The sequence below is a fragment of the Loxodonta africana genome, chromosome 16, assembly GCF_030014295.1.
Source record: "Loxodonta africana isolate mLoxAfr1 chromosome 16, mLoxAfr1.hap2, whole genome shotgun sequence".
In the NCBI taxonomy this organism is placed as follows: Eukaryota; Metazoa; Chordata; class Mammalia; order Proboscidea; family Elephantidae; genus Loxodonta; species Loxodonta africana.
Window position 1 is genome coordinate 74,440,895 of NC_087357.1, and position 23,555 is coordinate 74,464,449.

The window sequence follows — 23,555 nt, forward strand, 5'->3', positions numbered from 1 at the left end:
TCCTATCATCCTCCTTCCATTGGTCTCTTGTGATCATTCCTGGATGGTATTTTTGAAAGATGATTAACTTCCATATCCATTTTCCTGTCATTGTTTAGAAAATGGGGATGATGTTGGCAAATTGAAGCAAATAGGGGATGAACGTGCTCGTACCACCCGTTTACTGGTTTTGCTCTCTTGCTTGTGCTCTTCCTCTCATTATCTCTCTCTTGCTCACTCCCAATGTACATTTGTTCTTACGTATGGCAGTGACTGAGCTTGTTTATGAAGAATTCTTGAAGGAACTTGGCCTGCAGAATATAAGGTTGAAGGAAGATAAGAGCTTCAAAAGCCAAAGGGTCATCACGTGCAAGAGAAGAATGCGTGTTAGTCGTGACCCTAAGTGGTTGAATTAGGTCAGTGGGTGGAAGTTAGAGGAAAACTCAGTCCTGATGGGAAGGAAACCTCTTTATTATGGTTGTCAGAGATGGAATGTGCTGCCTTATGGTGACCTCTTGGCAAATATGTTAGGGACTGGATTCAAACTGGTTGGATTTGGAGTTCATTCCACTCTGGTAACTTGAAATACGAGAAAAACCTAGGTAAAATCTAAGGCGAGAGAACATCCCACAGAGCAAGGACAGCCTGTTTCTTTGCTTTTACCTTCATTTCCCAGGTCCAGGTAGACTTCAGTCCTGGAAATGGTACACTTGCTGCATTCACGCTGTATCTTCTGCCACTCTATGCTCTGCTGCCATTCCCAGCAGGGTCCTCATTCTGTCCACGTACAGTGGCTAACTCCTCTCATCCATAGGCTCCTTGCCATTGCCACCTGATAGTCCTGTGCTCCATGTGTGGATCTGGATCTTCATCTTGTCTAGGGCTTGGCTCTCCTGTATCTGGCTCAAGCCAGGAGTTGATACATTGACTAGGTTATTATTAAGTCCTTCCCAATACCTGTGATTCCCTGATTCTGTGACTTTTGCCTTATTTGGTTTTCTGGGGTCTCAGTGTTTGCCTTGATTGGGCATTGGATTTCGAAAGTATTACTTGTGAAATAATCTCACCCCATACCCTTTCCTCTTCCTTTTTCATTTTCTCCTCCATAAAATGTTAGATTCACAACAGATTCTCAGGGAGTGCATTTTAATGTGTCTTTTTTGCCTGAACCTGTCATAACTTGCTCCCTTTGTCTTTTCCTCCTAGTTTTTCCTCCTTGTTCTCCTTTCCCCAAACCCAATGCTTTACTTGCCACCACTGAGGCCACTGAGCAATGCTTAGCTCCACCACAGTCTCTTTGAACAGAGGAGAGTGCCAATCTGTCTTTGCATCCATGCTATCCCCATATGTTTTAATGAAAAATTCCCTCTAAGGCCTGAGAAATAATTTCTTGCTTTATTAGAAAAAAAAAGTTTTATGGATTTGTATATTGCAAAATATTTTACTATATGGCTTCTACCCTTTCATCATTAAAAAAAAAAAAAAGAAGGAAAAAAAAAAAAAACAGAGCCATAGAGGAAAGAAAAGTATAATAAAACAATTAAAGTTCATTCATTCTTGCTCAAATGATCTGGCTTAACCCTACATTCCCAGAGAGAAGTTGGGCTATGTCCCCAACAGTGGGAGTGAGAAGCTAACAATCTATCAACATGCAGCTAAGTTGATTCCAGCCCTTACTCATGTCATCTCAGGAGAGCAGACTAGCCTTGTCAGCTGCTGGGCTGTGCCTGTCAGTTGTGGTCCATGCTCTGTGCTAAGCCTTTTGTCTCCCTGGATCAAGATCCTTAACCTTTGTCACATCACTGACTTGGAGTGTCTGCTTGATCACCTGGCGGAAGTGACACCAGCTCTGGAGTACCTCAGCCTGCTGGGTAATGTGGCATGCCCCAACGAGCTGGTCAGTTTGGAAAAGGATGAGGAAGACTACAAGAGATACAGGTGAGTATCTAGGGGCTTGAGCATGGTGGGAGAAGGGAAGAATACATTTTTGAGGTTGCTTTTTTACTGTGGGGTATATAATAGATGTCTGGTAAATATCAGTGGACTTCCCATGACGGTGCAGAATTTTCTTTACCTTTTGGTAAACTGGAGCCATTGTTTCCCTTTGCTAAGGCCACAAGAGCCAAGAAAGATGAAAAGCTGTTGGGTGGTCTAGGTCAGAGGTTGACACACTTTTTCTACAAAGGGCCAGATAGTAAATATTTTAGGCTTTGTGGGCCACATGGTCTCTGTTGCAGCTCTTCAGCTCTGCTGTTGTAGTGTGGAGGTAGCCGTGAACAATTCATAAATTAATGGACATGTGTTCTAATAATACTTTATTTAACAAAATTAGGTAGTAGGACAGATTTGACCTATGGACTGTAATTTGCTGACTGCTGCCGTGTGTTGTAAGGTCTTTCTGTGGCCTGCTTCAAAGTCACAAAATGTGACCCACCAAAGTTTAAGAAGTCCCAAAAGGCCTGGCCTATACCTCTGTAATATAAAACTGTCTCAGTGTCCACCCACCATGTGCTTTGATGGATCCAGGAAGGAATGTACAAGGAAGCTTCTAAGCCATCTGCTTGGAAATCTGTGACCCAAAATCACATCTCTTAGGGAGCCCTCTTGACTTTACCCCTCTGACTAAACCCATTTTGTTTTCCTTCATTTTAAATTCTGTGCACTTGTATTTTAGATTGTTGTTTTGTAAATGTTTTAATGAACTTTCCATATGTTTAACCTCTCTTTCATTATGATGTACTCTTTCATGAACACCCCACCCCCAGGCAATGTGGGAAGGAGGTAGGGAGGGAAAGATGGAGGAAGAAAGGAAAGGGAGGAAACACAAGGCAGGTAGGGCCACTGGAAATTAGATTTGGAAGGGCTGAGGGCGGGAGGATAATGCTTTGAGAAAATTTGTTCTATTGAGACTTACACAAAAATCCATGATGACCCAAGAAGCAATGTAGTTGAAGCATTAATGCTGTATAAAGGCAAAGCAGTAAGACATACTGGATGCCACACCAGGAAGACTATTGAACCTCATAGATTTAAAAAAGTATGTGTGTGTGTGTGTGTGTGTGTGTGTATATATATATGTGTGTGTGTGTATGTATATGTGTTTATATACATATATATATGTATATAAACACATATACATACACACTCGACGGCAGTGGATATGGGGTTTATACGTATATATGTATGTGACACATTTTTTTTAAGGCTACAGAGATTGGGTTGTATTTCTTTATTGGAAATAATTTTGTATCTTTAACCTCAGTTTTTAGATTTTTAAAATTAATTTTGTAGGAATCTTAGATTGTTTTTCAAACCATATTAGAATAAAGCTCTTAACCCTACTTTTTTTTTTATTAAATCTTTTTCCACCATGAAGTTTTTTCATCTGGGATTTGAACATGGGTTCTAGTAGGGAGATATATGGTTAAACCAATAAATGGATACTCGCAAATTTCTACATCAATGCTTTAAGTTGCTTAATCACTTAAAACTTAATTTGCTTCTTTAACACTCTTATCAACTTTGAAGCATTTAACAATCTGATATCAGGTGTGAAGTGGTACCTTGAAGCATATTGTATCTTCTTATGGCAAATTATTCTCAAAAAAAGTCTCAAAGGGGTCAAGCAAGTCCAAAAAGTTTACTCAATAGACATTTTTATTAGACCAAACATTTTTGGGGGGATATCCCCCCTTTTTTTTTTACTTTTTTCTTCACATTTCTGTTTGATTTTTAAAAATAGCCTAATAAATTATATATGTGTACATATATGTATTTATACATGTACACATACATACATATATTTGTGTTTTTATGTGTGTGTGTATAAGGAGCCCTAGTGGCACAATGGTTAAGTGCTCAGCTGCTAACTGAAAGGTCAGTGGTTCAAATCCACCAGTAGCTCCATGGGAGAAAACCTAGTGATCTGCACCTGTAAAAATTACAGCCAGGGAAATCCTGTGGGGCAGTTCTACTCGGTTTGTAAGGGTTGCTATAGTCAGAAAAGACTCAACAGCACACAACAACAGTAACAATATGAGTATGCGTGTGTCTATACTAAAAAAAAAAAAAACCAAACCCATTGCCATCGAGTTGATTTTGACTCATAGCAACCCTATAGGACAGAGTAGAACTGCCCCATAGAGTTTCCAAGGAGTGCCTGGTGGAGTCAAACTGCCGGCCTTTCAGTTAACAGCCATAGCACTTAACCACTATGCTACCAGAGTTTCCATATGTATATATATAAAAAAAACCCAGTGCACATATGTATATACATATATATATGTGCACATGTATGTGTGTTACACACACATACACACAGAATCATACATTGAATTTATGGAGCCAAACACAAAAACCTATTACTGTCGATTCTGACTCATAGCAACCCTATAGGATGGAGTAGAGCTTCCCCATAGGGTTTCCAAGGAGCGCCTGGTAGATTTTAACTGCCGACCTTTTGGTCAGCAACCATAGCACTTAACTATGACGCCACCAGTGTTTCCATTTATGGAGCCAGAAAGCTATATATGAATGCTATTGTAAGCAGAGTTTTGTTTTTTTTTTTAGAGTGAGAGAAGTATTAGCCAAAAGGGGGCTTAGAAGGTTGTAAAAGGAAAAGGTAATACTGTTTTTTTAAAATTGTAACTGATTACATAGGCAAAAATATTAAACCTATGGTATAAGAGGTCAGATCATTTAAAATGTGGAGGACAATCTAGATCGTTGGTTCCTAACCGGGGATATATCTCTGAGCCTTCCAAGACATTCTTATTCATTTGGTGGAAAATAAGATAGTCAGTAGGTGATTCTGATGTTCAATTAAGAACTCTTGTGCATAGTGGTATTTAATCTCTCTGTTGGCAGTTCGAATCCACCAGGTGCTCCTTGGAAACCCTATGGGGCAGTTCTCCTCTGTCCTATAGGGTCACTATGGTCAGAATCAACTGAACAATGGTTTTTTTGGTTGGCTGTAGCATTTGGTGATACTCTGCTTTCAAGTAGGTATAGTTCATCCATCACCATTTCATGCCATGTTTGCCTATTTCATCTTGTACTTTTTTTTTTTTTTTTTTTATTACATGTCCAACACTATCTAGGTGCTGACGAGGCTGCAAAAGACCAGAAGACCCACCCACCCTTACCCATTTCAAGCCTATTCTTTTGATGTTGAAATATATAAAGTAGTGAGAGAACTGCACAAGATGAAATAGGCAAAAATGGCATGAGATGGTGATGGATGAACTATAGGTATGTGATAATTGTTCACTGGAGGTGACTTACAATTACCCTTACCTCTCAGGACCTGAGCACTTACAGATAAATGCAGGGCCCTTTGGGCAGCTCAAATACTCTCTGCCTGCTTGGAATCAGACCTATTTGGATGTCAACAAAGGCATTTAATAAGCAAGGAACTATTAAATTCAGACTCAATCCAAGTCCTGATTGTTGGGTCATAATACTTTGGTGAGGGCCTGATTCTAGAAGAGCCATCCATGTCATGAGCTGGCCTGGGTCTCCTGCAAGCCTGTCCTTCCCACTACAGGTCTGTTCCCCTGAAAGGTGTTAAGGGGTGGGCTGAGAAGGCTGTTAGTGAACATATGGCAAAGCAAGGCTTCAAATGGGTTTGTTCCACCCCAGATATATTGAATTACAATCTACATTTTAACAAGACCCCCAGGTGATTTTATGTATGATAAATTTTGAGAACCACTGCTCTACTAATGGAAGCCTGGTAGTGCAGTGGCTAAGAGCTTGTCTTCTCACCAAAAAGCTGGTGGTTTGTATCCACCAGCCACTCCTTGGAAACGCTATGGGACAGTTCTACTGTGTCATATAGGGCTGCTATGAGTTGGAATTGACTCCATGACAACAGGTTTGGTTTTGGTTTTGGGTCCCAGAATTGGTCCCTAACCAGTGCCATTAGCGTCTTGTTAGAAATGCAGATTTTCAGCAAGAGTTCTAACCTGAATGACCTGGTTCGAAGCCCTGTGGCAAAGTTGCCATGAGGGCCTAACACACAGGCAAAATCACATGGAGTCAGGTTTACCTTAGAAAACCTTTAAGTCACCTGCAATGGTACAAGACAGTCACACTTTGGGAGAATTAGGAACTAAGAATGGTGGAGGGGATATTGAATGGGTGTCCATCCAATCTCACGTTCACTGCTTAGCATCTGATCGTGGAGTGGAATGGTAGGCTGATTTTCCAGCACTTTAAAAAATTTTATTGATTTTATTTTATTTTTTTGTTTAACAAGCACTCGCACTTGCATTTGGATGTCATAAATGTGTGTATGAGGCAGTTCCGTTCTAGGGCCTGTAAGTAACTCTGCTTTATTCAGCTTAGACTCGTGCTCCTGTGTATGACTGTCTGACAACCTCTGGTCCCACTCTGCTCAGTTCAGTCTTCATAACTTCCCACATCATTTGCCCCTGAGAACTTTTAGGGTTTCACAACCTGACTTTTGAATGTAGAGTTCCTGTGACATTTGGGTTTATACAAAACAATGTAGCTGCCTTTTTTTCTCTGGGTAAAATATTTTCCTGGCCCCTTCATCCCCAAAGCGTGAGGTCTGCCTTCCATCTAGCGGTTACCCAGAGCCTAATAGTACAGCTTCTATGTAAATTTATGTGACATTTTCACTAGAAAATTGCTTAAAAAATGAATGATATTTCTACAGTTTACTGTTTTTCATTTTAAGTACATTTTCTGACAATATGTCTTCTATTAATCATTTAAGCAATAGTAGGAGCCTTAAAGGAGTGTATTCAGAAGCAAGAACCCATGGTTTATTTAGTGCTGTCTAAAAAAATTTCTTATTGATTGGCATCCTCTGTGGTTATGTGATGTAATATTTATAATATGTCACCCAGCCATACATCAAAACAAGTATGTCTGTTGTTTCGTTTCCACGGGAGATGTTGATTTCAGAGAGGCCAGCCCCGTTTTAGGTCAGATTGTGGCCAACCACTGGACCAGAAATGGGAAGTGCCTAGATTTATGGAGTTATTGGAAGTGGCTGCACGGATGCTTTGGTTTCTGCCCAGTCTTTCCCTTCTTTCCCCACGTCGACCCCCTTTACTTCCCCATTTACCCCCTGTGCACCCAGTTGGATTTTCTTGGCACACATCCCCACAGTAAAACAGGCTCATTAAATCTGTGTGTGAGCATGAACATACTACTGAGTTGTTGAGTAGTGCCCTGGCCCTGCTGGGCAGGAGCAAAGCCATGCCTGGGGTTTCCTGTTGCCATTCATCATAGTTCATGGCTGAAAGTGCCCCTTGCCATGTTGTTATAGGAGTTTAAGCCTGCCTACATTTTGCCATATGTACACATTGTGCTGCTATTCTGGGATGAATGTTGAATGGAGGTGAATGTGATAAGGGAAGCCTTCAGCGTTGGGCAGGAAGAGAGCGCTGGGGCAGGGCTTGGCATGAGAGACCACAGTGGTACTCAGAGACCACTTGGGGCCTCTTATGGACTCTAACATTGGCCAGAATAATGAACCAGGCAAGGGAAGCTTAAGTGCCCAGAATGGTATATTTCTTGTCTTGCTTGCGTTTCTTTTTTGTCTTCTTACTGAAGAAACAACAGTGGACTGAGAGGTCAACGGTCCACAAGTGCTAGACCTCATCTGTCACATAAGAGAGTTGGTCTCATGGCCTGTCACTCCTCTTCTCTTGCCCCCCAGTCTCTGGTTGGCCTTCCCTCCCTCCGGCCTCCCTAGTAGGCCCCTCTGTATTCCTCACAGCTTTAAATTGTTGAAAATGTGACACCGTTCTTTGTTTACTTCCAGGGAGCAGCCCTGGGGCCTGCCCAGTGTCTGTAGCACTCAGCCCAGGGGAAGGAGGGAGGGACCCACCACCACCACTGTCTGCTGGATGTCCTGGGCTACCACCATTTCCCAGCCAAATAGGGGCTGTAAAACTTGTGGCTTACATAACCCAGCTAGCATTCTCCAGCTAATCTACAATCTGGGCTTTGAAGATCACAAGAAAGCAAAGGTCACGACCTAGAGATCAAAGTGACAGAAGCCCACAGAGTAATTGCTGGTTACCCTCTGTAGAGGTCCCTGGTCTGTCCTGTGGGTGTATTGTTTGCACAGAGACTTCAAACATGGTGCCGGTGAACTGTGAGGAAGATCAGCTGGCCTCTGCCAGTCGTCAGGCATTCATTAATGCTGTAGGTGAGCTCACCTAGCTCATTAGAGTGAGATCATTGTCATCTCTCAGAGCGTATGGAGCTATTCCACTTGCACTGTGTGTTCATTACTCTGTGGTCTTTATTGAATTTTTCTCACAGTCCTCTTTTACCTGGAGGTGCGGGAGCTGGTTATATAAGGAAATTGGAACAACAAGGAAGGAGGGTATGGATGCGTTTATTGTCAATTAACTTTGAGACAATAGAATTCAAGCAAGCCAAAGCTTAAAGGAAGCTCAGGCATCATTTAACCCATCCCCTTCATTGCATGGATGGAGAAACCGAGGCTCAGAAAGGGAGCAGAGACTGAACCAAGATCACATAGCAAGATGAGTTCAGAGTCTAGACTCCTTCCTCTGCCTCTTAGCCCCTAAGCTTTTCATTATGAAGAGCACCCCTCCTTTTAATTTCCTCTGCTGTACTTGATAAGTTTTGGTCTCTCAAAGAAGCTGCATTTAAGCCACTGTGAACGTTTCATCAATCAGACACATTTAGCTTGTGATCAGGGCTTTTGATCAGCATGAGGTAACCAGTGTTACCAACCGAGTTGATGTAATCCACTCAAAAGCAAAGAAACACAGTGTTTCATTGGCGTTCTCATCCTATCTGTTAGGCTTTGTGAAATATTGAAAACAACAGTTCATGGATCACACTTGTGGCCTTCAGGGGCCACAAGTACCATATTCCCCACCCCCATGGAAGGAAAAAGGCAGAAAGAGGTAATGTGAAGAGGCATAAATGGAAGGAAGGAGGAAAAAACACCAGTGACTCCATGCCTCATTCACTCAGGATTTGGAAAAAGTTGGTATTTCTTACATAGAGTCTCCTCAGAGAAAGAAACATGGCAGCCGATGACAGGCACAGACAGTGGAGACCCATCTCATCTTTTCCATGGATGTGGAGTGTAGTTGGAGAGCATCCAGCTCCCCTGAGGTAGCAGTTGTGGTCGTGGGGGCAGAAAAGGCTTCTTCCTCTCTTTTTGAAGTCTAGATGAAAAATGCCAGAGCTTCAGGACTTGGGCAGAGAAAATTTATTTTGGAGCAAAAACCCTTTCTGCTGTTCCTTTTCTCCCACCACCAGATTTAACTCTCTCCTTAAAGGAGTGCTTTCAGAAAATGGAACATTCTGCATGAAAAGAGAGAAACTGACAAGCTATGTGTGCTGATCTCTCACTTTCAGAGAAGCTGAGTTTCCGGACAGAGACAAATGAGTCTTAAAACACCTTCCCAGGACCCTTGCTCTCCTCTTGATAACCTCACCTTCCTCATCATAGCCAAGAGTGCCCCTGACTCCACCACACCAAGCCCCTGGGGCTTTCCCCCAGCCACCTGGAGAAGGTCAGGAAAATTGGAGTTGCCCTCTAGAGCTAGGGACGTGAAACTTGGAACTTAGACGGATCTCTTTTCATTAAGCAGTGCCCTGGCTTAACAAGCAGTTTTATAAATCTGAAGCTGTCTCCGGGTGTTGCAGGATTTATAGACAGGGGTTTCTGCCATAAAGTGGTTTATGATGGCTGCCTTCTGTGTTATTAGTAGCTGTCTCTTCCTTCAACCATTGCTGTTTGATAATAGCCTTAAAACATCCAGAATTACTTACCTGCAAGCCCCATTCCCGATAGCCCCTGTTGACAGTCTGAATAAGTTTACTGCCCTTTTGTTGTACTTTACCTTCAAAACTAACTGATTGAACCATCAATAGCTCGTGGAAGCTGACAGAGGCATGTCATCTGGACTAGCCCTTGTGATTGCAGGTTATCTGGGGGAGTTAACCTTCCCACATTGTTAACTGAAATGTTTTATGTACTATGCAACTTTAGGATACGGCTGTGATAACCCCAGTAACTAAGTAATACATCACAGTAAAGAGATTTTGGTACAACAAATAACCCTGGATTAAATTTACAAGGGTTGAATTGATATTGTAAAAGCCTTCGTTCTGTGGGCTTCGGGAATCTTTTCTTGTATTTTTATGGCAAACTGGTATTATGCTCGGGATTGAAGCTGTGGCTTTTGACACCCTGACATGACCTGGAACAAAAGGAAATAGATCTCCCAAGACCAGGATGGGGCAGGCAGGCCAGAAGCTCACTGACTTATCACTTGGCAATAATGTTTGGAGCCGGTTCCAAACCACCAAGGGCAGGAAGACCTGGTAGATGTGGCTGCTGTTTGCGTGCTGTGCACCCACAGAATGCCAGCAGAAGAGGGAAGGAGACTCTTCACCTCACCACCCTCATGATGTTCCATAAGGCTAATCTCCAAATGCTACTCCTCCGGGCGTTATTATCAATCACTGCAACCAAAAACCAAAAGCAAACCCAGTGCCGAAATGTCAATTCCAACTCACAGAGACCCTACAGAACAGAGTAGAACTGCCGCATAGGGTTTCCGGGGAGCAGCTGGTGGATTCAAATTGCCGACCTTTTGGTTAGCAGCTGACTTCTCAACCACTATGCCACCAGGGCTCCTATCACTAGGACAGTGGTTCTCAGAGTGTGGTCACAGGGTCATCAGTATCAGCATCGCCTGGGAACTTGGAAGAAACAAATTCTCATGCCCTACGCCAGAACGACTGAATCAGAATCTCTAGGGCTCAGTGAGCTGTGTTTAGTAAGCCTCCAGGTGATGCTTACGCTAATTCAGGCCTGAGAACTCTTGTGCTAGAATATAATCTCTTTGAGAGCAGGGACCTTGTCTATTTTGTTCATCACTTTATTCTCAGCACCTGGCCCAGTTCCTGGCAGGTGGTAGCTACTTAATTTTTTGTTGAATAGCTGATGGATTGAATGGATGGGTGAGTAAACAAAGGAAGGCATCTCTGTGGGAGGACCTTTGGACCCTTGACTGAGTCTCAGAACTAGTTAGGACAAGACTTCCCAACGTCCCTCACACCTCTCCAATCTGCCACCCACCTGGAAACCCCAGGCTGCATGAAGGATGGAAGTTAAGTCACCCCTAGTCCCAGGGGCACCTGGCAGCCTATTTTTCATGGGCTCTTTCTTTGACTGTATAAAAAGAGTGCTCTGAAAACAGCAGCTCTTTGTCATCTAAAATTTTTAACTAGCTTAAAAGCCAGCACCTCTCTCTCTCTCTGCTTTGATTTCAGGGCTGTGATCCAAAGTGGGGTGAGATGACAATGCACTGTCTGTTGTCATCCTGGTTCCTGCCAGCCCTGTGAAGGCATCTTTCATTCCATCATTAAACATTGGCTGATTTTCTAATACTGATGTTTTCTTCACCTGAATATTCATCTTTTCCCACCCTACACTTAGTGGGTGTCTTTACTCCTTTGAGCGTCACTCCTGACATACTGTTTCTGTCTGTACATGTCTTTATTTGAAAGAATCTGTTGTCATCAAGACTTTGCTGCTACAAGCAGAAGATGGAATTTTCTCTAACATTGACTGAGGCCGGTGGGAATTCTGCTGGAGGATGGGAAAGACATTCGGATCCTTCATGGAACTTCCCTGATTTTGGATAAGGCTAAGGGAGCATATGGAAAGGGAAGAGAGAGGGTCAGGGAGAAATAGGAAAGGAGGTAATAGTGGTTGGAAAGGAGGCAGGAAGTAGGCAAGAGTCAAGTTTCTAGGTCTTCAGGGGTTAGGGTGGACATTTCTGGGGAAGAAAAATATACTTGAAATAATTTCAGAGTATTTTGACTGAAAAAATGATTAATATGAAGGTTATTACCAGAGGCTACTAAGCTGCTGTCTCTGGCTTTTGCAGGATCAGCCAAGTTTGTGATTCTGACACGTACAGGAAGGCCGCTTGGTGATGTGAGGCTACCTTTGGGGTGGGAGTCAGCCCTGGGAACCCAAGGTTCCCGTGAGGAGGGAGGCACCTTGCATACCCCAAGTAAGGTCTGCATTGAGAAAAAGCTGAGTTCTTAGGGTTGCTTTGGGGTTTGGTTCTTTGAAACCTGCTTGAGATTTCCTGTTCCTCCTCTTTCCTTTAGTTATCAGCTGTTCAGTGAGTAACGTAGGACCCATTTTCTGTGCTCCCGTAACTGCCCTACACATAAGCTCAGTCTTGGCACTTAGCCACGCTGACTATTTATCTCAGTGTGATGTGTCTTCCCCATTACACTCTGGACCTCTTGAGAGCAGGAACCATGTCATGGTGACCTCCGCACAAGGCCTGGCACATAGTAGGCACTCACAAAACATTTGTGCAACTGATATGAGCTGTCATTTCATTGTGTCCATTCTAATGCTAGTTTCCAAGGTGAAGTGAGGGTGAGCAAAGAGATTTGCCCCTGCCCTCAAGAAGCTTACAGTTTAGGTAAGGTCACCAGCTGATCACCCAAAAAGCCCATGAAATGTTACACTGTACGATGCTGATAATGTATTCTATGAGTGCTGGGAAGGGAGAAAGCAATGTGAGTTGGAGGTGCAGAAGAAAACTTAAAGGGACTGGGGCTTGAAATATGAGTGAACACTGAGGAACTTGGGTGCAAGAAGGATTCCCTTGGAGATAGTACATTGCTTTGATATTGGGTACTTATCTCTTCTTCCTAAGCAAAACAGGGTTGAAACAATTGTTCATTAGATTGATAGAGTATAGGGGCATGATGGGAAGTATCTGGGTTGATGACTGTCACTTAGTAAGGAGAATTATAGGTCTAGACACCTGCCTATACCCAGGCCAAATGAATCTTCTTGCCAACTTCACATACACCTGCTTGAGGACAATTGATCAGTGGCCACTGTCTTATCGTTGGAGTTCATAATGGATGCCAAAGAGTCTTTCTAAAAGAATGGAGACCACATGGTATTTGATGAGCTGTTAATATCCCCTATAAACCAGCTCCCCTTGTTTTTTATTAAAAAAGACAATCTTCACAGTGCCATCATGGAAATAATTTGGTGATAATAAGAGGAAAGGTTTTAAGACCCCTGTTCTACTCGTCGAGGAAGCATTTGTCAGCTACATGTGTTCCTTACTTCTATCCTGAGGTCATAGTGGTTGATATTAGAGCCTCTGGTTTATTGGCATGAGTGGTAAGCCCAGGTCTCTTGTCTAAGCTTCAACTTTTAGATCTGTTTTATCTCAGAGTTGAAAGTGATTCAAATGACCTGTAGAAATGGTCATGACATAAATGGTGTCATCAGGTTGTAGGTTAATTTTGCTGAGAACTTCCTGTGTAGCAGAGCAGCTGGTCCTATTTTCCAGAATGGAAGGAGGAGAACACATCCATAGGGCCCTGTTGGCTAATTCAGGAATGTATATGTGTGCATGTTTCTTTGACTCAAGTGGTGCCATTAGGGTGTATTTGTAAAGTTTAGTTCTGTGTCTATGTGAGTTATAACCATTCACATTTCCCCAAAGAGTGATTGTTCATACTGTCCACTCTTCTTTGTGAAGGAGCAGGGAAGCAGCAACAACCAAGGCTATACTTCTGAAAACCTAGTGGTGTGGATTCCTGGGGATGTGATGAATTGAATAAGCCTTTGAGGCTCTCACCTCAACATTACTAAGTTGTCTCTGTCCGTCTTCCAGATACTTCGTTTTGCACAAGCTACCCAACTTGAAGTTTCTGGATGCCCAGAAAGTAACCAAACAGGAACGAGAGGAGGCATTGGTCAGAGGGGCATTTATGAAGGTGGTGAAACCCAAGGTAGGTTCCTACTCCCTGGTCTTCACCAGGCTGGTGACTCAGGATACATGTTCTGTTTCTTCACGGCATGGAGGATGTCCTCCTTTATTTAGAATGCGGGCAAAATTGCATACCAGGATTTTGTCCATCATTACACTGTCAGCCAAGTGGGACTGGATATAAATTGAGTCTGCCTGTGACCCAGTCTAAGAGGACTCAATGACTAAAGAGTTTTTTTAAGGTAGGCTCACCCAGGTGACTGTATTTAGCAGTAAAGCAGCACTATTCACAGCCAGTTGGTGAAGTTCTGGCCTTCCTCTGGGAAATGCTGTCTTTCCAACATGAAGCTTCTGCAGTTCTGGAGCTGAGAAAGGAGAAGGAGGAAAGCATGGGGTGTTTACTGTTCCTGGGGTGGGTAGAATTCGACTAGTGCCCCAGAGGAGGCCCTTCTTTCTGGTGACCAGAGAGAAGCTAGGGGAAAGCGATTTTCTGCTATCCACAGGCAAGGGCTCCACAGCTCTCCAAGATATTGTTAGCAGGGAAGGCAATTTCTTCTGACAATGTGTCCCCGGGCTGGCGTGTGCTTCCCACATGTAGCTCTCCAGAGCTGATCGGGATGGTGTTTATTGACCTTTGCTTTACCAGCTGAGGCCGCATCAAGGCTGTGTAATGTAACATGGTGTCATCTTAACGACAGCACTGATGTGGCAGGGGAGACTTGGCTCTGGGTCTTGGATTCAGACGCAAGGAGATTTTTAAGGACGTGGACAACTATCTCTTTGGGAGGAGCTGAAGTCCTTCAGTGAATACAGGGTTGGGAAATGGACTTGGTAATCCCTTTGGAGGTCCATCTTGGCCCTGGGATTCTATGGAGTTCTGTCCCATTCCTGTGGGGCTGCAGCTTGTGTGTTGAAAATGCCGGTACAGAAACCTGAGAGGTCTAGTTTGTCCTTGATTATTGACTTACAGCATGTACACGAGCATTGGAAATGATGAAGAGGGAAAAAGGAAAAACAAAAGCAAAACAGAAAAGTGAAACCTCTTTCATCACGTTGCTCAGCTGGCGGCGTACCTCAGGCCACTTTCTTTCCCTGAATCCATGAGGTGCAACTTATTTCCCGTTACGCTGAATAAAATTGCTAACAGTTGTGGAAATATATGATATGGAGGGTATAATACTGGCAGATAAATGTATTGTTACCTGTTTCAGCACGTGGGAAATTAATTGAGTGGTTCATTCTGTAGCTATTAAAGTGTTAACAGTTCTCTTTATCGAAGCATAGGTTTGATGTATTACTCATGAGTGCCTTTAGTTATTCCAGCTTTTGTAATTTTGTCCAAATGAAATAATTTATTTCTTGGCCTTTTTTTTGTGGTGAAAAAATTCCAGAGACAGCTAATGTCACCAAATTCAACAAAGTACAACAAAAATGAAGTCTTTATAATATCTTGGGTTCCTGCCCACCCTATATTTCTTATTTTTATGTGTACTTTTTACATTATACAGGTTAGATCAGTATTTCTTCTCCTCTCATTGCCTTTGACATGGGAAGTTCTATATTGTCACTGGAAATCCAAAGGGGTAATAAATGTAATACCCACCATATTGGGGTGGAGTACTCGGTATGTGCCCACCACTCTTCTAAGGTTCTTTGCATATAGAGTTGTGAATCCCTTAAAACTCTGTAAGTTGAATAAACACATCATTGGCTCACTTTACAGAGGAAACAACTCAGGCCCAAGGAAGTTAATTGGGGTGCCCTATGTCACAGGGCATGTAATGGCTAGAGCTGGGGCTTCACCTGTGTGTCTATCCAGAGCCTACATTCTTCTCACTTTGCTTTGTAACCTCTGGAGCGGTGTCTTAGTGACCTAGTGCTGCTGAAACAGAAATAGCACACGTGAGTGGCCTTAAAGAACAGAAATGTATTACCTCACAGCTCTGAAGGCTAAAAGATCAGGACGTTGGCTGTGTCAGTTCCTTCTTTGAGCCTCTTTCCTAGTTTCTGGTTTCTGCTGGTAACTCTTGGTGTCCCTTTGCTTATAGACAACCCTCTCGTGTTGTCTCTTTTTCCCTGTGTGTATTTCTCTGTGTCTTTTCCAATTTTTTTTAAACTTGGAAGTGATTATGTTTAGAACCTCCCCTACACTGGCATGGCCTCATTAACATAACAGAAACCCTTCTTTCCAAACAAGGTTATATTTACAGGTACAGGGATTAGAGTTTCAGCACATATTTTATGGAGACACAGTTCAGTCCGTAAAATGCAGTGAGCTAGATGTCTTCTCTATGGATCTCTTTGTTCAAACAAAGCCTTATAAAACAAACCAAGTGCCATTGAGTTGATTCTGACTCATAGCAACCCTATAGGACAGAGTAGAACTGTCCCATAGAGTTTCCAAGGAGCGCCTGGCGGATTTGAACTGCCGACCCTATGGTTAGCAGCCGTAGCACTTAACCACTACGCCACCAGGGTTTCCACAAAGCCTTATTATTTTTTTAATATAGGAAGATCTAAATGAAGAAAATAGATAAAAACAGGGCTGTTCTGTTGAAGTTGAGATTGAGGGGAAGTGACATCCTCCCCTCTCTTGGAAAACAACTGGGAATGGCTGCTTAAAGTCTGGTATTAGCTGTTTCTCTGAGTCATTAGCAATATCAGCAGAAATGCTCTTCAGAGTTACAAATTAGTTTCTAATCAGCTATAGAATTAGCTCTTGTTTGTCTGATTGAGTCCAGCATCCTTCCTAACTGTATTAAGCTGAAAAAACCTCATTGATTATTTGAAGAACCTTGATTATTTGAAGAGGGAAACAAAAATACTCTCACAAAGCATGAGGGCCTTCAGTTATATTGTCATAGAGTCCCGTGGTTACCAAACTGAAGAGAACATCGAAAGGGTGTGCACTCTCATTTTACAGATGTGGACCTGGGAGAGGCCCCATAGTCCCATCGAGGCAGAACAGGGCCCGAGGATGGAGGCTAAGTCTTCCAGGGAAGTGTCCTACTTATGCCATGGTGCTACAAGTCCACAAGAGGATTTCTCTATGTTCCTGGTTTCATATCAAATCGCATGCCTCTCTTGAATGGCAGGCAATTCCCTTTTGTCTGTTGTCTTCAGAGATGGGTACTGGTAATTTTCTTGCAGATAGAAAGAGGCCAGATGAGCTTCTTGCTGAATTAATACACTGGCGTTAAAAAGGCTGGTTCTCACCTGTTCATAGTGTGTACAGACATATGCTTGTTCATATGCAGGTGTGTCTATATACTTTCTGTGTATATCTATACATATTTATGTTCTGGGAGGTATGCGTATGCCCAGAGTCAGCTTCTAAGTGAGAGCAATTTCCTCCCCTTGAACTGCTGGCGCTGGGCTGAGCACACTCGGTGAAGATCTATTTTTCATAACGGAATCGGAATCTCAAGTTGGCTTCTGTCCTCTCTGAGGCAGCAGAGGCCTGTTGTGCTTATTCAGCGGAATGCTCTGATGGATGATCAAGGGGGCCGTGATTTGGGGAGCTGTTTTCATTTTATTCCTGACATAAAGTATTTGGGAGGATGGAAAATGCCTCTCCAATCACAGCTCTTGCCTCGGAGGTAGGGAATGAGAGTCCGGATGTTCTTGGCTGATGCAAATGCAAAGTCTTCGAGGAGCTAATAAACCCTCTGTGTCACGAAGGTCTGGTTGGGCACGCGTCAGGTCCCAGTGCGTGTGTGCGGGTTCTCTAGCCTTCCCCCATGATGACACGTTTCTTCTTCATTGCTGCCTTTTGGCTTTTGTTGTTTAAAGCTGCCTTCTGTCTGAGCTCTGATTGTTCTACAGACAGATGCTGTCATTCATTAGGAAGTGATAGCTGATGTTACAATGGACTCTTCCAGACTCCGTGTGTGTGTGCACGTGTGTGTTTATGTGTGTGCATGTGTGTGTGTATGTTGTTAGTTAATGGACCTGCAACCACCAGGCTTTGCTCATTTCCTGTAATATTAAAGAAAATATATATCTTTGTCAAATATCAGCCATTGAGTCCTGCCGCTGTCAATGCAGAGAGCACCAAGCTGGGTACAGAGAAAGTGGAGGCCCCCAAAGAAAGCCTCCTGTAATGGTCAGGCTGTGACCCCCCCCCCCCAGGGGCACCAGGAAACACAGATCAAAGCAGAGTGGAGGCCTGTCCAGGAAGGCATGCACTCGGGCATGCCGGCCTTCACGTCAGAAACAGCTCCCGAATCCGACAGTCAGAATTGCTTAATTATGTCCCGGCTTTGTAATTATTCATCCCTGTTCTGGCAAAAAGCACAGTTGTCATTTCTTTGACATAATTATTTAAGCTGAGCCTTCTTGTTTACAGGCATGTGTACAAAGTTGACTACAACTGTTTCATTTTCAGGACCTTAAAGAAGCAATGGGAAGAGCAGCTATAGGGGACAGCTAGACAGAGAACCGCAGCTTACACTGGAAAGCGTTTTGGCATGTGTTTTTTTGATTATAGTTGTGTACGTGGTAACAGATAGGTTTGTGAGTGTCGATGTGTCCTTGAAAGTATGTGGACATGCCTTGGTTTCTTATCATGGGTAGTTGTGTATTTGTATAGTTTGTGTATTTGCATAGTTTGTACGTTTATGTGTGGATATCTTTTTTCCACCCCACCCCCCGACCACAGCTATGGGGTGTATAGTGGAGTCCCTGGGCAGCGCAAATGATTAAGTATTAGCTGCAAGGTTGGCAGTTCAAACCCTCTGAAGACAGACCTGGCAATGTGCTTCCAAAAGGTCACAGCCTTGAAAACCTATGAAGAGATTCTTCTCTGCACACATGGGGTCACCATGAATCAAAATTTACTCAACGACAACTAACGACAACATGGGGCATGTTTGTGTATGAGGTTACAAACATTACAGAAGACAGAATGAGAGAAAGACAGAAGACATAGAAACAGATGTGATGTTTTAAAGGAATTAGCTGCTGAGTACATGCACTTTCTAGAAATATTTTTTACCCTTGTACCTCAACTGGAAGTTATGTGGGTCCAGGGATAACCTGCTCATCCACTGGATGCCAGCTTCATCCATTGGGAGGGCAGGAACTTCGCCTGTTTTGTTCGTTCCTGTATCTCTTGCGCCTATCTATGATAGTATCTGATATTTAGCAAGGTTTCAGTAAGTACTTGTCAAAAGAATGAACTGTAAACAACAGAGCATATTGAAAGATCTGTCATAAAGGCTTGTCCATTGTTGTTGCTCTGGATTACTTCAACATGGTCATCAGGAAAGCAGGGAAGAGGTATTTGCCTTAAGACAGTGTGGTAGCCTGTGCATTGCGAGAGAGACAGATTCTGGGAGGCATATTTGTTTCCCCAATGGATTTACCCTGGGATTGTTTATGATAGCAGAACCTATGGCTGCCATGAACCCTGTGCCCACTTACCCTCTTGGCTTTTCCATTGAGTGGCATATCTGGGGGAGGCAAAGGTGTGATCTGAAGCTACGTGTTCTCCATCACTCCTTTGGGGTTCCCTTGAGTTTTTCTTCTCTGAGAATCTTCTGCTCATCTTAGAGCTTTTAGGAAATCAGAAAGTACCTTTTCTCAGAAAGCATGTTGGGGTGCTCCACAAACCTGCGTAGAGTCAAAATACAATTTTCCCACCTTAGCTTCTGTCGTACTTTTTGCCTGTATTTTGTGTCTGTAACATGAAGGAGCGCTGCCCAGAGCCTGTTTGGCTCACCAATTGTTTCTGTGGCTACCACCACCAGCTTCAGTTGCTCTCAGGCCAGTTCTGACTTGTGGCAACCCCATGCCACATGTCTGGTTAATGTGATAGGCTGCTAAGCAAAAGGTTGATGGTTCGAGTCTACCCAGAGGTGCCTCAGAAGAAAGGCTTGGCAGTCTACTTCCAATAAATCAGCCATTGAAAAACCTATGGAGCATATTTCTATGACTAGAATATCACTTTACGAAGTGCCACCCTGTTCTAAACCACAGTGCATATGTCTTTGATATCTTTTGTACCCCTGTAGTATCTAACCCATAAAAAGTTACCAGAAACTACTCCTAGATTGATTACAATTAGTAGAACTTATTCTACACTCAATGTTTGGAAAAACAGATATGCTATATAAGCCAGGGTTTGGTGTAAATACATATTATAAACCACGAGTACCTGCAGTTAATAAGCGATAAGCCAGTGTGTGTTGAAAGTTCTCTGGAGTGCCAACGTTCAGAAGAAAACTAAAAACGTCAGTTGATTTTCTGGGTATTTATAACTACCTGAATATGTGAGTGTTTTATGGTTCTTTTCTGTTTTCACACAGGTGTTTCTTGTCTGGAGACACATTCAGATTCTATTTTCAGTTACTTTATAGTAAATTTTGAAGGGAGGAAAATTTTTAATTAATTTCTTTTTTGGAAAATGCTTAGGCAGTGTTCTTAGAAACAACTCCAGAAGCCAAAAATTTGTAATTTGTTTGTTTTTTGTCTTTATTCCTGATTTCACAGTTTGCTACATTCGTTCAAGGAAGAATTACTTAAAGATTTCGTATGGCTCCAATTTTATCACCATGGCAGCCCATGTCTTGAGTAAATGCTTTCAAATATTGCTCTTTGGAGTCAGCGTCTGTAACTTTGTCTTGTATTTGGGTAGACACTGTCTGAAATCAGGGGTGAGCTGTTGTAATTGTGTTCCCAGGTTTCCAGGATCCTGGCAAAGCCCTGTGGAAAGAGAACTGAAATCCATAATAGAGAAGGAAAGTGAAACAACACTGTAGGTGCTGGTGGTAGCATCTCAGAGCCACTTCCAAAAGTCCCTGGGGCCTAGCAAAGCACAGAGCACATAGCAGAGACTATGCTTCATTAAGCCTGGTGCCTGGGGATATATTATTGTTGGGTCTTCGGATAAGCTGTCACTGTACCCCATTGGTCTAGCTCCACACTCTCTGTCTTTATGGCCTCCAAAACGCCAGCTTTTGTCCAAAGATATTTGGACACATGTGTAGAGGCTCATGGAAGCAAGTGGCTCTCCTTAAGTATGAGGAGTGTGATAAGGATCCCCAGGATGCTTTGTACAGCCCCCTGAACCTGAGAACTGGGAGCAGCGTGGTAGATTGCATGCTTGTCTGAAAGTTTTCCTTGCTGTCTGCCCTTGCCAGTGGCTTTTCCCGTAAGGAAAGAGCACAGTTCCCCATCCAGTTGACTTTGGCCTTGGCCGTATGATGCTTTGACCAATGGGATATAAGTGAAAGTGACAGCACCAATTCTGAGCCAAGGCCTTAAGAGGCATCATGTGTTTCTACTCACCCCACAGTGCTTCTGCTGTCTGCTCTGAAAAGACAAGAGAGAGATATTGATAATACCTGAGCCTGACCTGAAGCCTGAGACAGCAGCACCCCTGCTAACCAACGCCTCTGAGCGAGAAGTAGGTGCTTGCTCTAAGCCAGTAAAGCTTTGAGGTTGTTTGTTATACAGTATTATTTTTGCAGAAACTTTTCTAATAAATACATAGGCATCCCATCCACACGCCCTGCCCTCTCTCATTCCCTGGCCACTTATAGTAGGACTCTTAACCGGGGCACAACTTGGAGTTTAGTGAATCTAATGGCAGTTGTGAAGGAGCCCTAGTGGCACAGTGGTTAAGTGCTCGGCTGCTAATTGAAAGGTTGGTGGTTTAAACCCACCAGCTGCTTGTGGGAGAAAGATGTGGCAGTCTGCCTCCTCAAAGATTACAGCCTTGAAAGCCCTATGGGGCAGTTCTACTCTGTCCTATAGGGTAGTTAGGAGTCAGAATCGATTCAGTGGCAATGGGTCTGGAATGGTGGTTGTTAGCATCCCAGCTCAAACTTCTGTAGGCTTTCTAGATCTTTAGCTAATTAGGATAGCAAGGCCATCCTGACAGTCGAAAGGCCGCCTAGTAGTGTGCTATTAGATACACAGAAACTTTCTTGTTAAGTGAGTAAAAAGAATACCTAGAATTTATTAAATGTCTCCTGTATTCTAGATATTGTACCAACCACTTAACAAGCCTTTCTGTAGCTTTCTCCCTGACCTTGAGTCTACAAAGGAGGAAACTGATGATCAGAGAAGTTACGTACGTTACCTAAAATTACAGAACAAGGTGGAATCAGGGTCTTCCTTAGGTCTGCCTAGGCTTCAAAACTCATGTTCTTTCCACTCTATACCTAAAATTACATCAGCCAGGCAAGGATATGTGATGGGAAGCAGGGGTAACAAAGGAAGGCCAGAGTTGGAAGAGAGCCAAAGGTAAATTTTTCATTTCCAATTTTGACCTTGTGAGCTCTCTCGCCACCCTATTTTGGTCAAGCACTTGGACAATGTGGAGAATTGCAGGAGCCAGGCTGTGGAAATGTTGGGCCAAGTTTGCAGTTTATCATGAGGGTGATGAGCAACCTTGGCAGGGTTTGAAGCGGGGGAACAGCATGGGCAGGTCTGTGTTTGGATGCGTAGGTGTCTGTGAGAGAGAGCAATAGTGCTCTGTGCTGAACAGGGTCTTTGGAAACTGTGCTGCTGCTAGTCTGAGGGTGCTTCAGCATTCAGAGCTCCCAGGCCAGTGTTGGTGCTAAGGTGACCACAGAGGTCAGAGAGCTGGACCTGAAAGCCTATCCCTGGGACTCCAGGGAAGGATCCGGGTGGCAGTGAGCAGCTCAGATGCTGGAGTAAAGAGAAAGCCAGTCAGTGAACGTTAGCAGAAACACAGTGCTAACTCCCCCAGTAATGGGCCTGTGGTGCAATGGGTTTCTTTATACGGCCTTTCTGGCCCCGGGTTGGTAATCCTCCCAAAATGATTGGTCAGGCTGCAGTCTTGCAACTGACTGGTCAGTTTACTATCCACATAAGTGGCTTGTAAGTGATTGGTCCGTTTACTGTCTGCATAAGAGACTTGCAAGTTCTCCCAATAGGATTGGTCGGTTTATGATCCACCTAAGGGGTTGGTCAGCTTACGAAAGCCACACCCTTGAAATTGACAAGGAGTGTCCCTATATAAGCAGCCAGCCTCACAGGGGTCATTGGGGCTTCCAGATCAACAAGGGTGTGGAAAGGAATGTGTCCTTTAGACCTGGGGTCTCTGTGCTGAGAATCTCCTAGGCCCAAATAAAAGAGCTGCTTTGTGGTTCAAGGATTATAACACTAAAGACCAAGAGAGACACCTACAGTGGGCAAGTAGGCCCACAGAGAGAGACTTCCAAAGTGGGTGAGTCAGCCTGTGGAGCAGATGGTGATAGAGGCTTCGGCTGTCATGGTACCAGAAGAAACAGAGAGGACAAGCAGACTCAGATGGTAGCAGTAGAGTGTAACGAGCCAAGATGAGTGATCAATAGCCAAGTCCACCAGGTGACATCCTTGAGTGTCCTATTTGAAAGTTTCTTGATGGATGAGAATGACCATTGGTTTTCAGGAAGGGTAAGCAGGTCCCCTTTGAGTCATAAGCAGGTCTCATTTTAGACATTAAGTCCCGTGCTGAAACTCCTCCCAACCCCTGCCTTTTGCGTATCTTCATTTCTGTTTATATCTTTCTCTGTTATTAATGTTGTCATTGCAGTTATGTTGTTTCCATGAGTTCTCTGTGACCATTTCAATGAGTTATCAAACCCAATAGAGAAAGAGTGCCATGGGGGGAATGGCTGGTGTCCCAAAAAGGTGGAGAATGGGATATTTTTGACCTCTGCCTCACAGGAACTGGCCTGATGCTAATTCTGGTTCATGAGTTATTCTTACAGGGTCCAAGGTATTCCAGAAGTCCTTTGATGTGTTCTTACCTAAAGACTCTGTGCC

The 23,555-nt window shown here is 43.4% G+C and overlaps 1 protein-coding gene across 12 annotated transcripts in view; it reads left to right on the plus strand.

Moving 5' to 3' along the window:
• Positions 1-23,555, plus strand: part of LRMDA (leucine rich melanocyte differentiation associated) — a 1,290,642-nt gene that overhangs the window by 723,855 nt on the left and 543,232 nt on the right. For all 12 annotated transcript variants that reach the window (XR_010318034.1, XM_064269070.1, XM_064269074.1 and 9 more), the window contains 2 exons: positions 1,783-1,917; positions 13,680-13,797. Coding sequence is in view for 11 of the 12 variants with exons in the window: in XM_064269070.1 (XP_064125140.1) it covers positions 1,783-1,917; positions 13,680-13,797 (253 nt within the window). In the remaining variant the exon portion in view is untranslated. The remainder of the gene's footprint in view (positions 1-1,782; positions 1,918-13,679; positions 13,798-23,555) is intronic.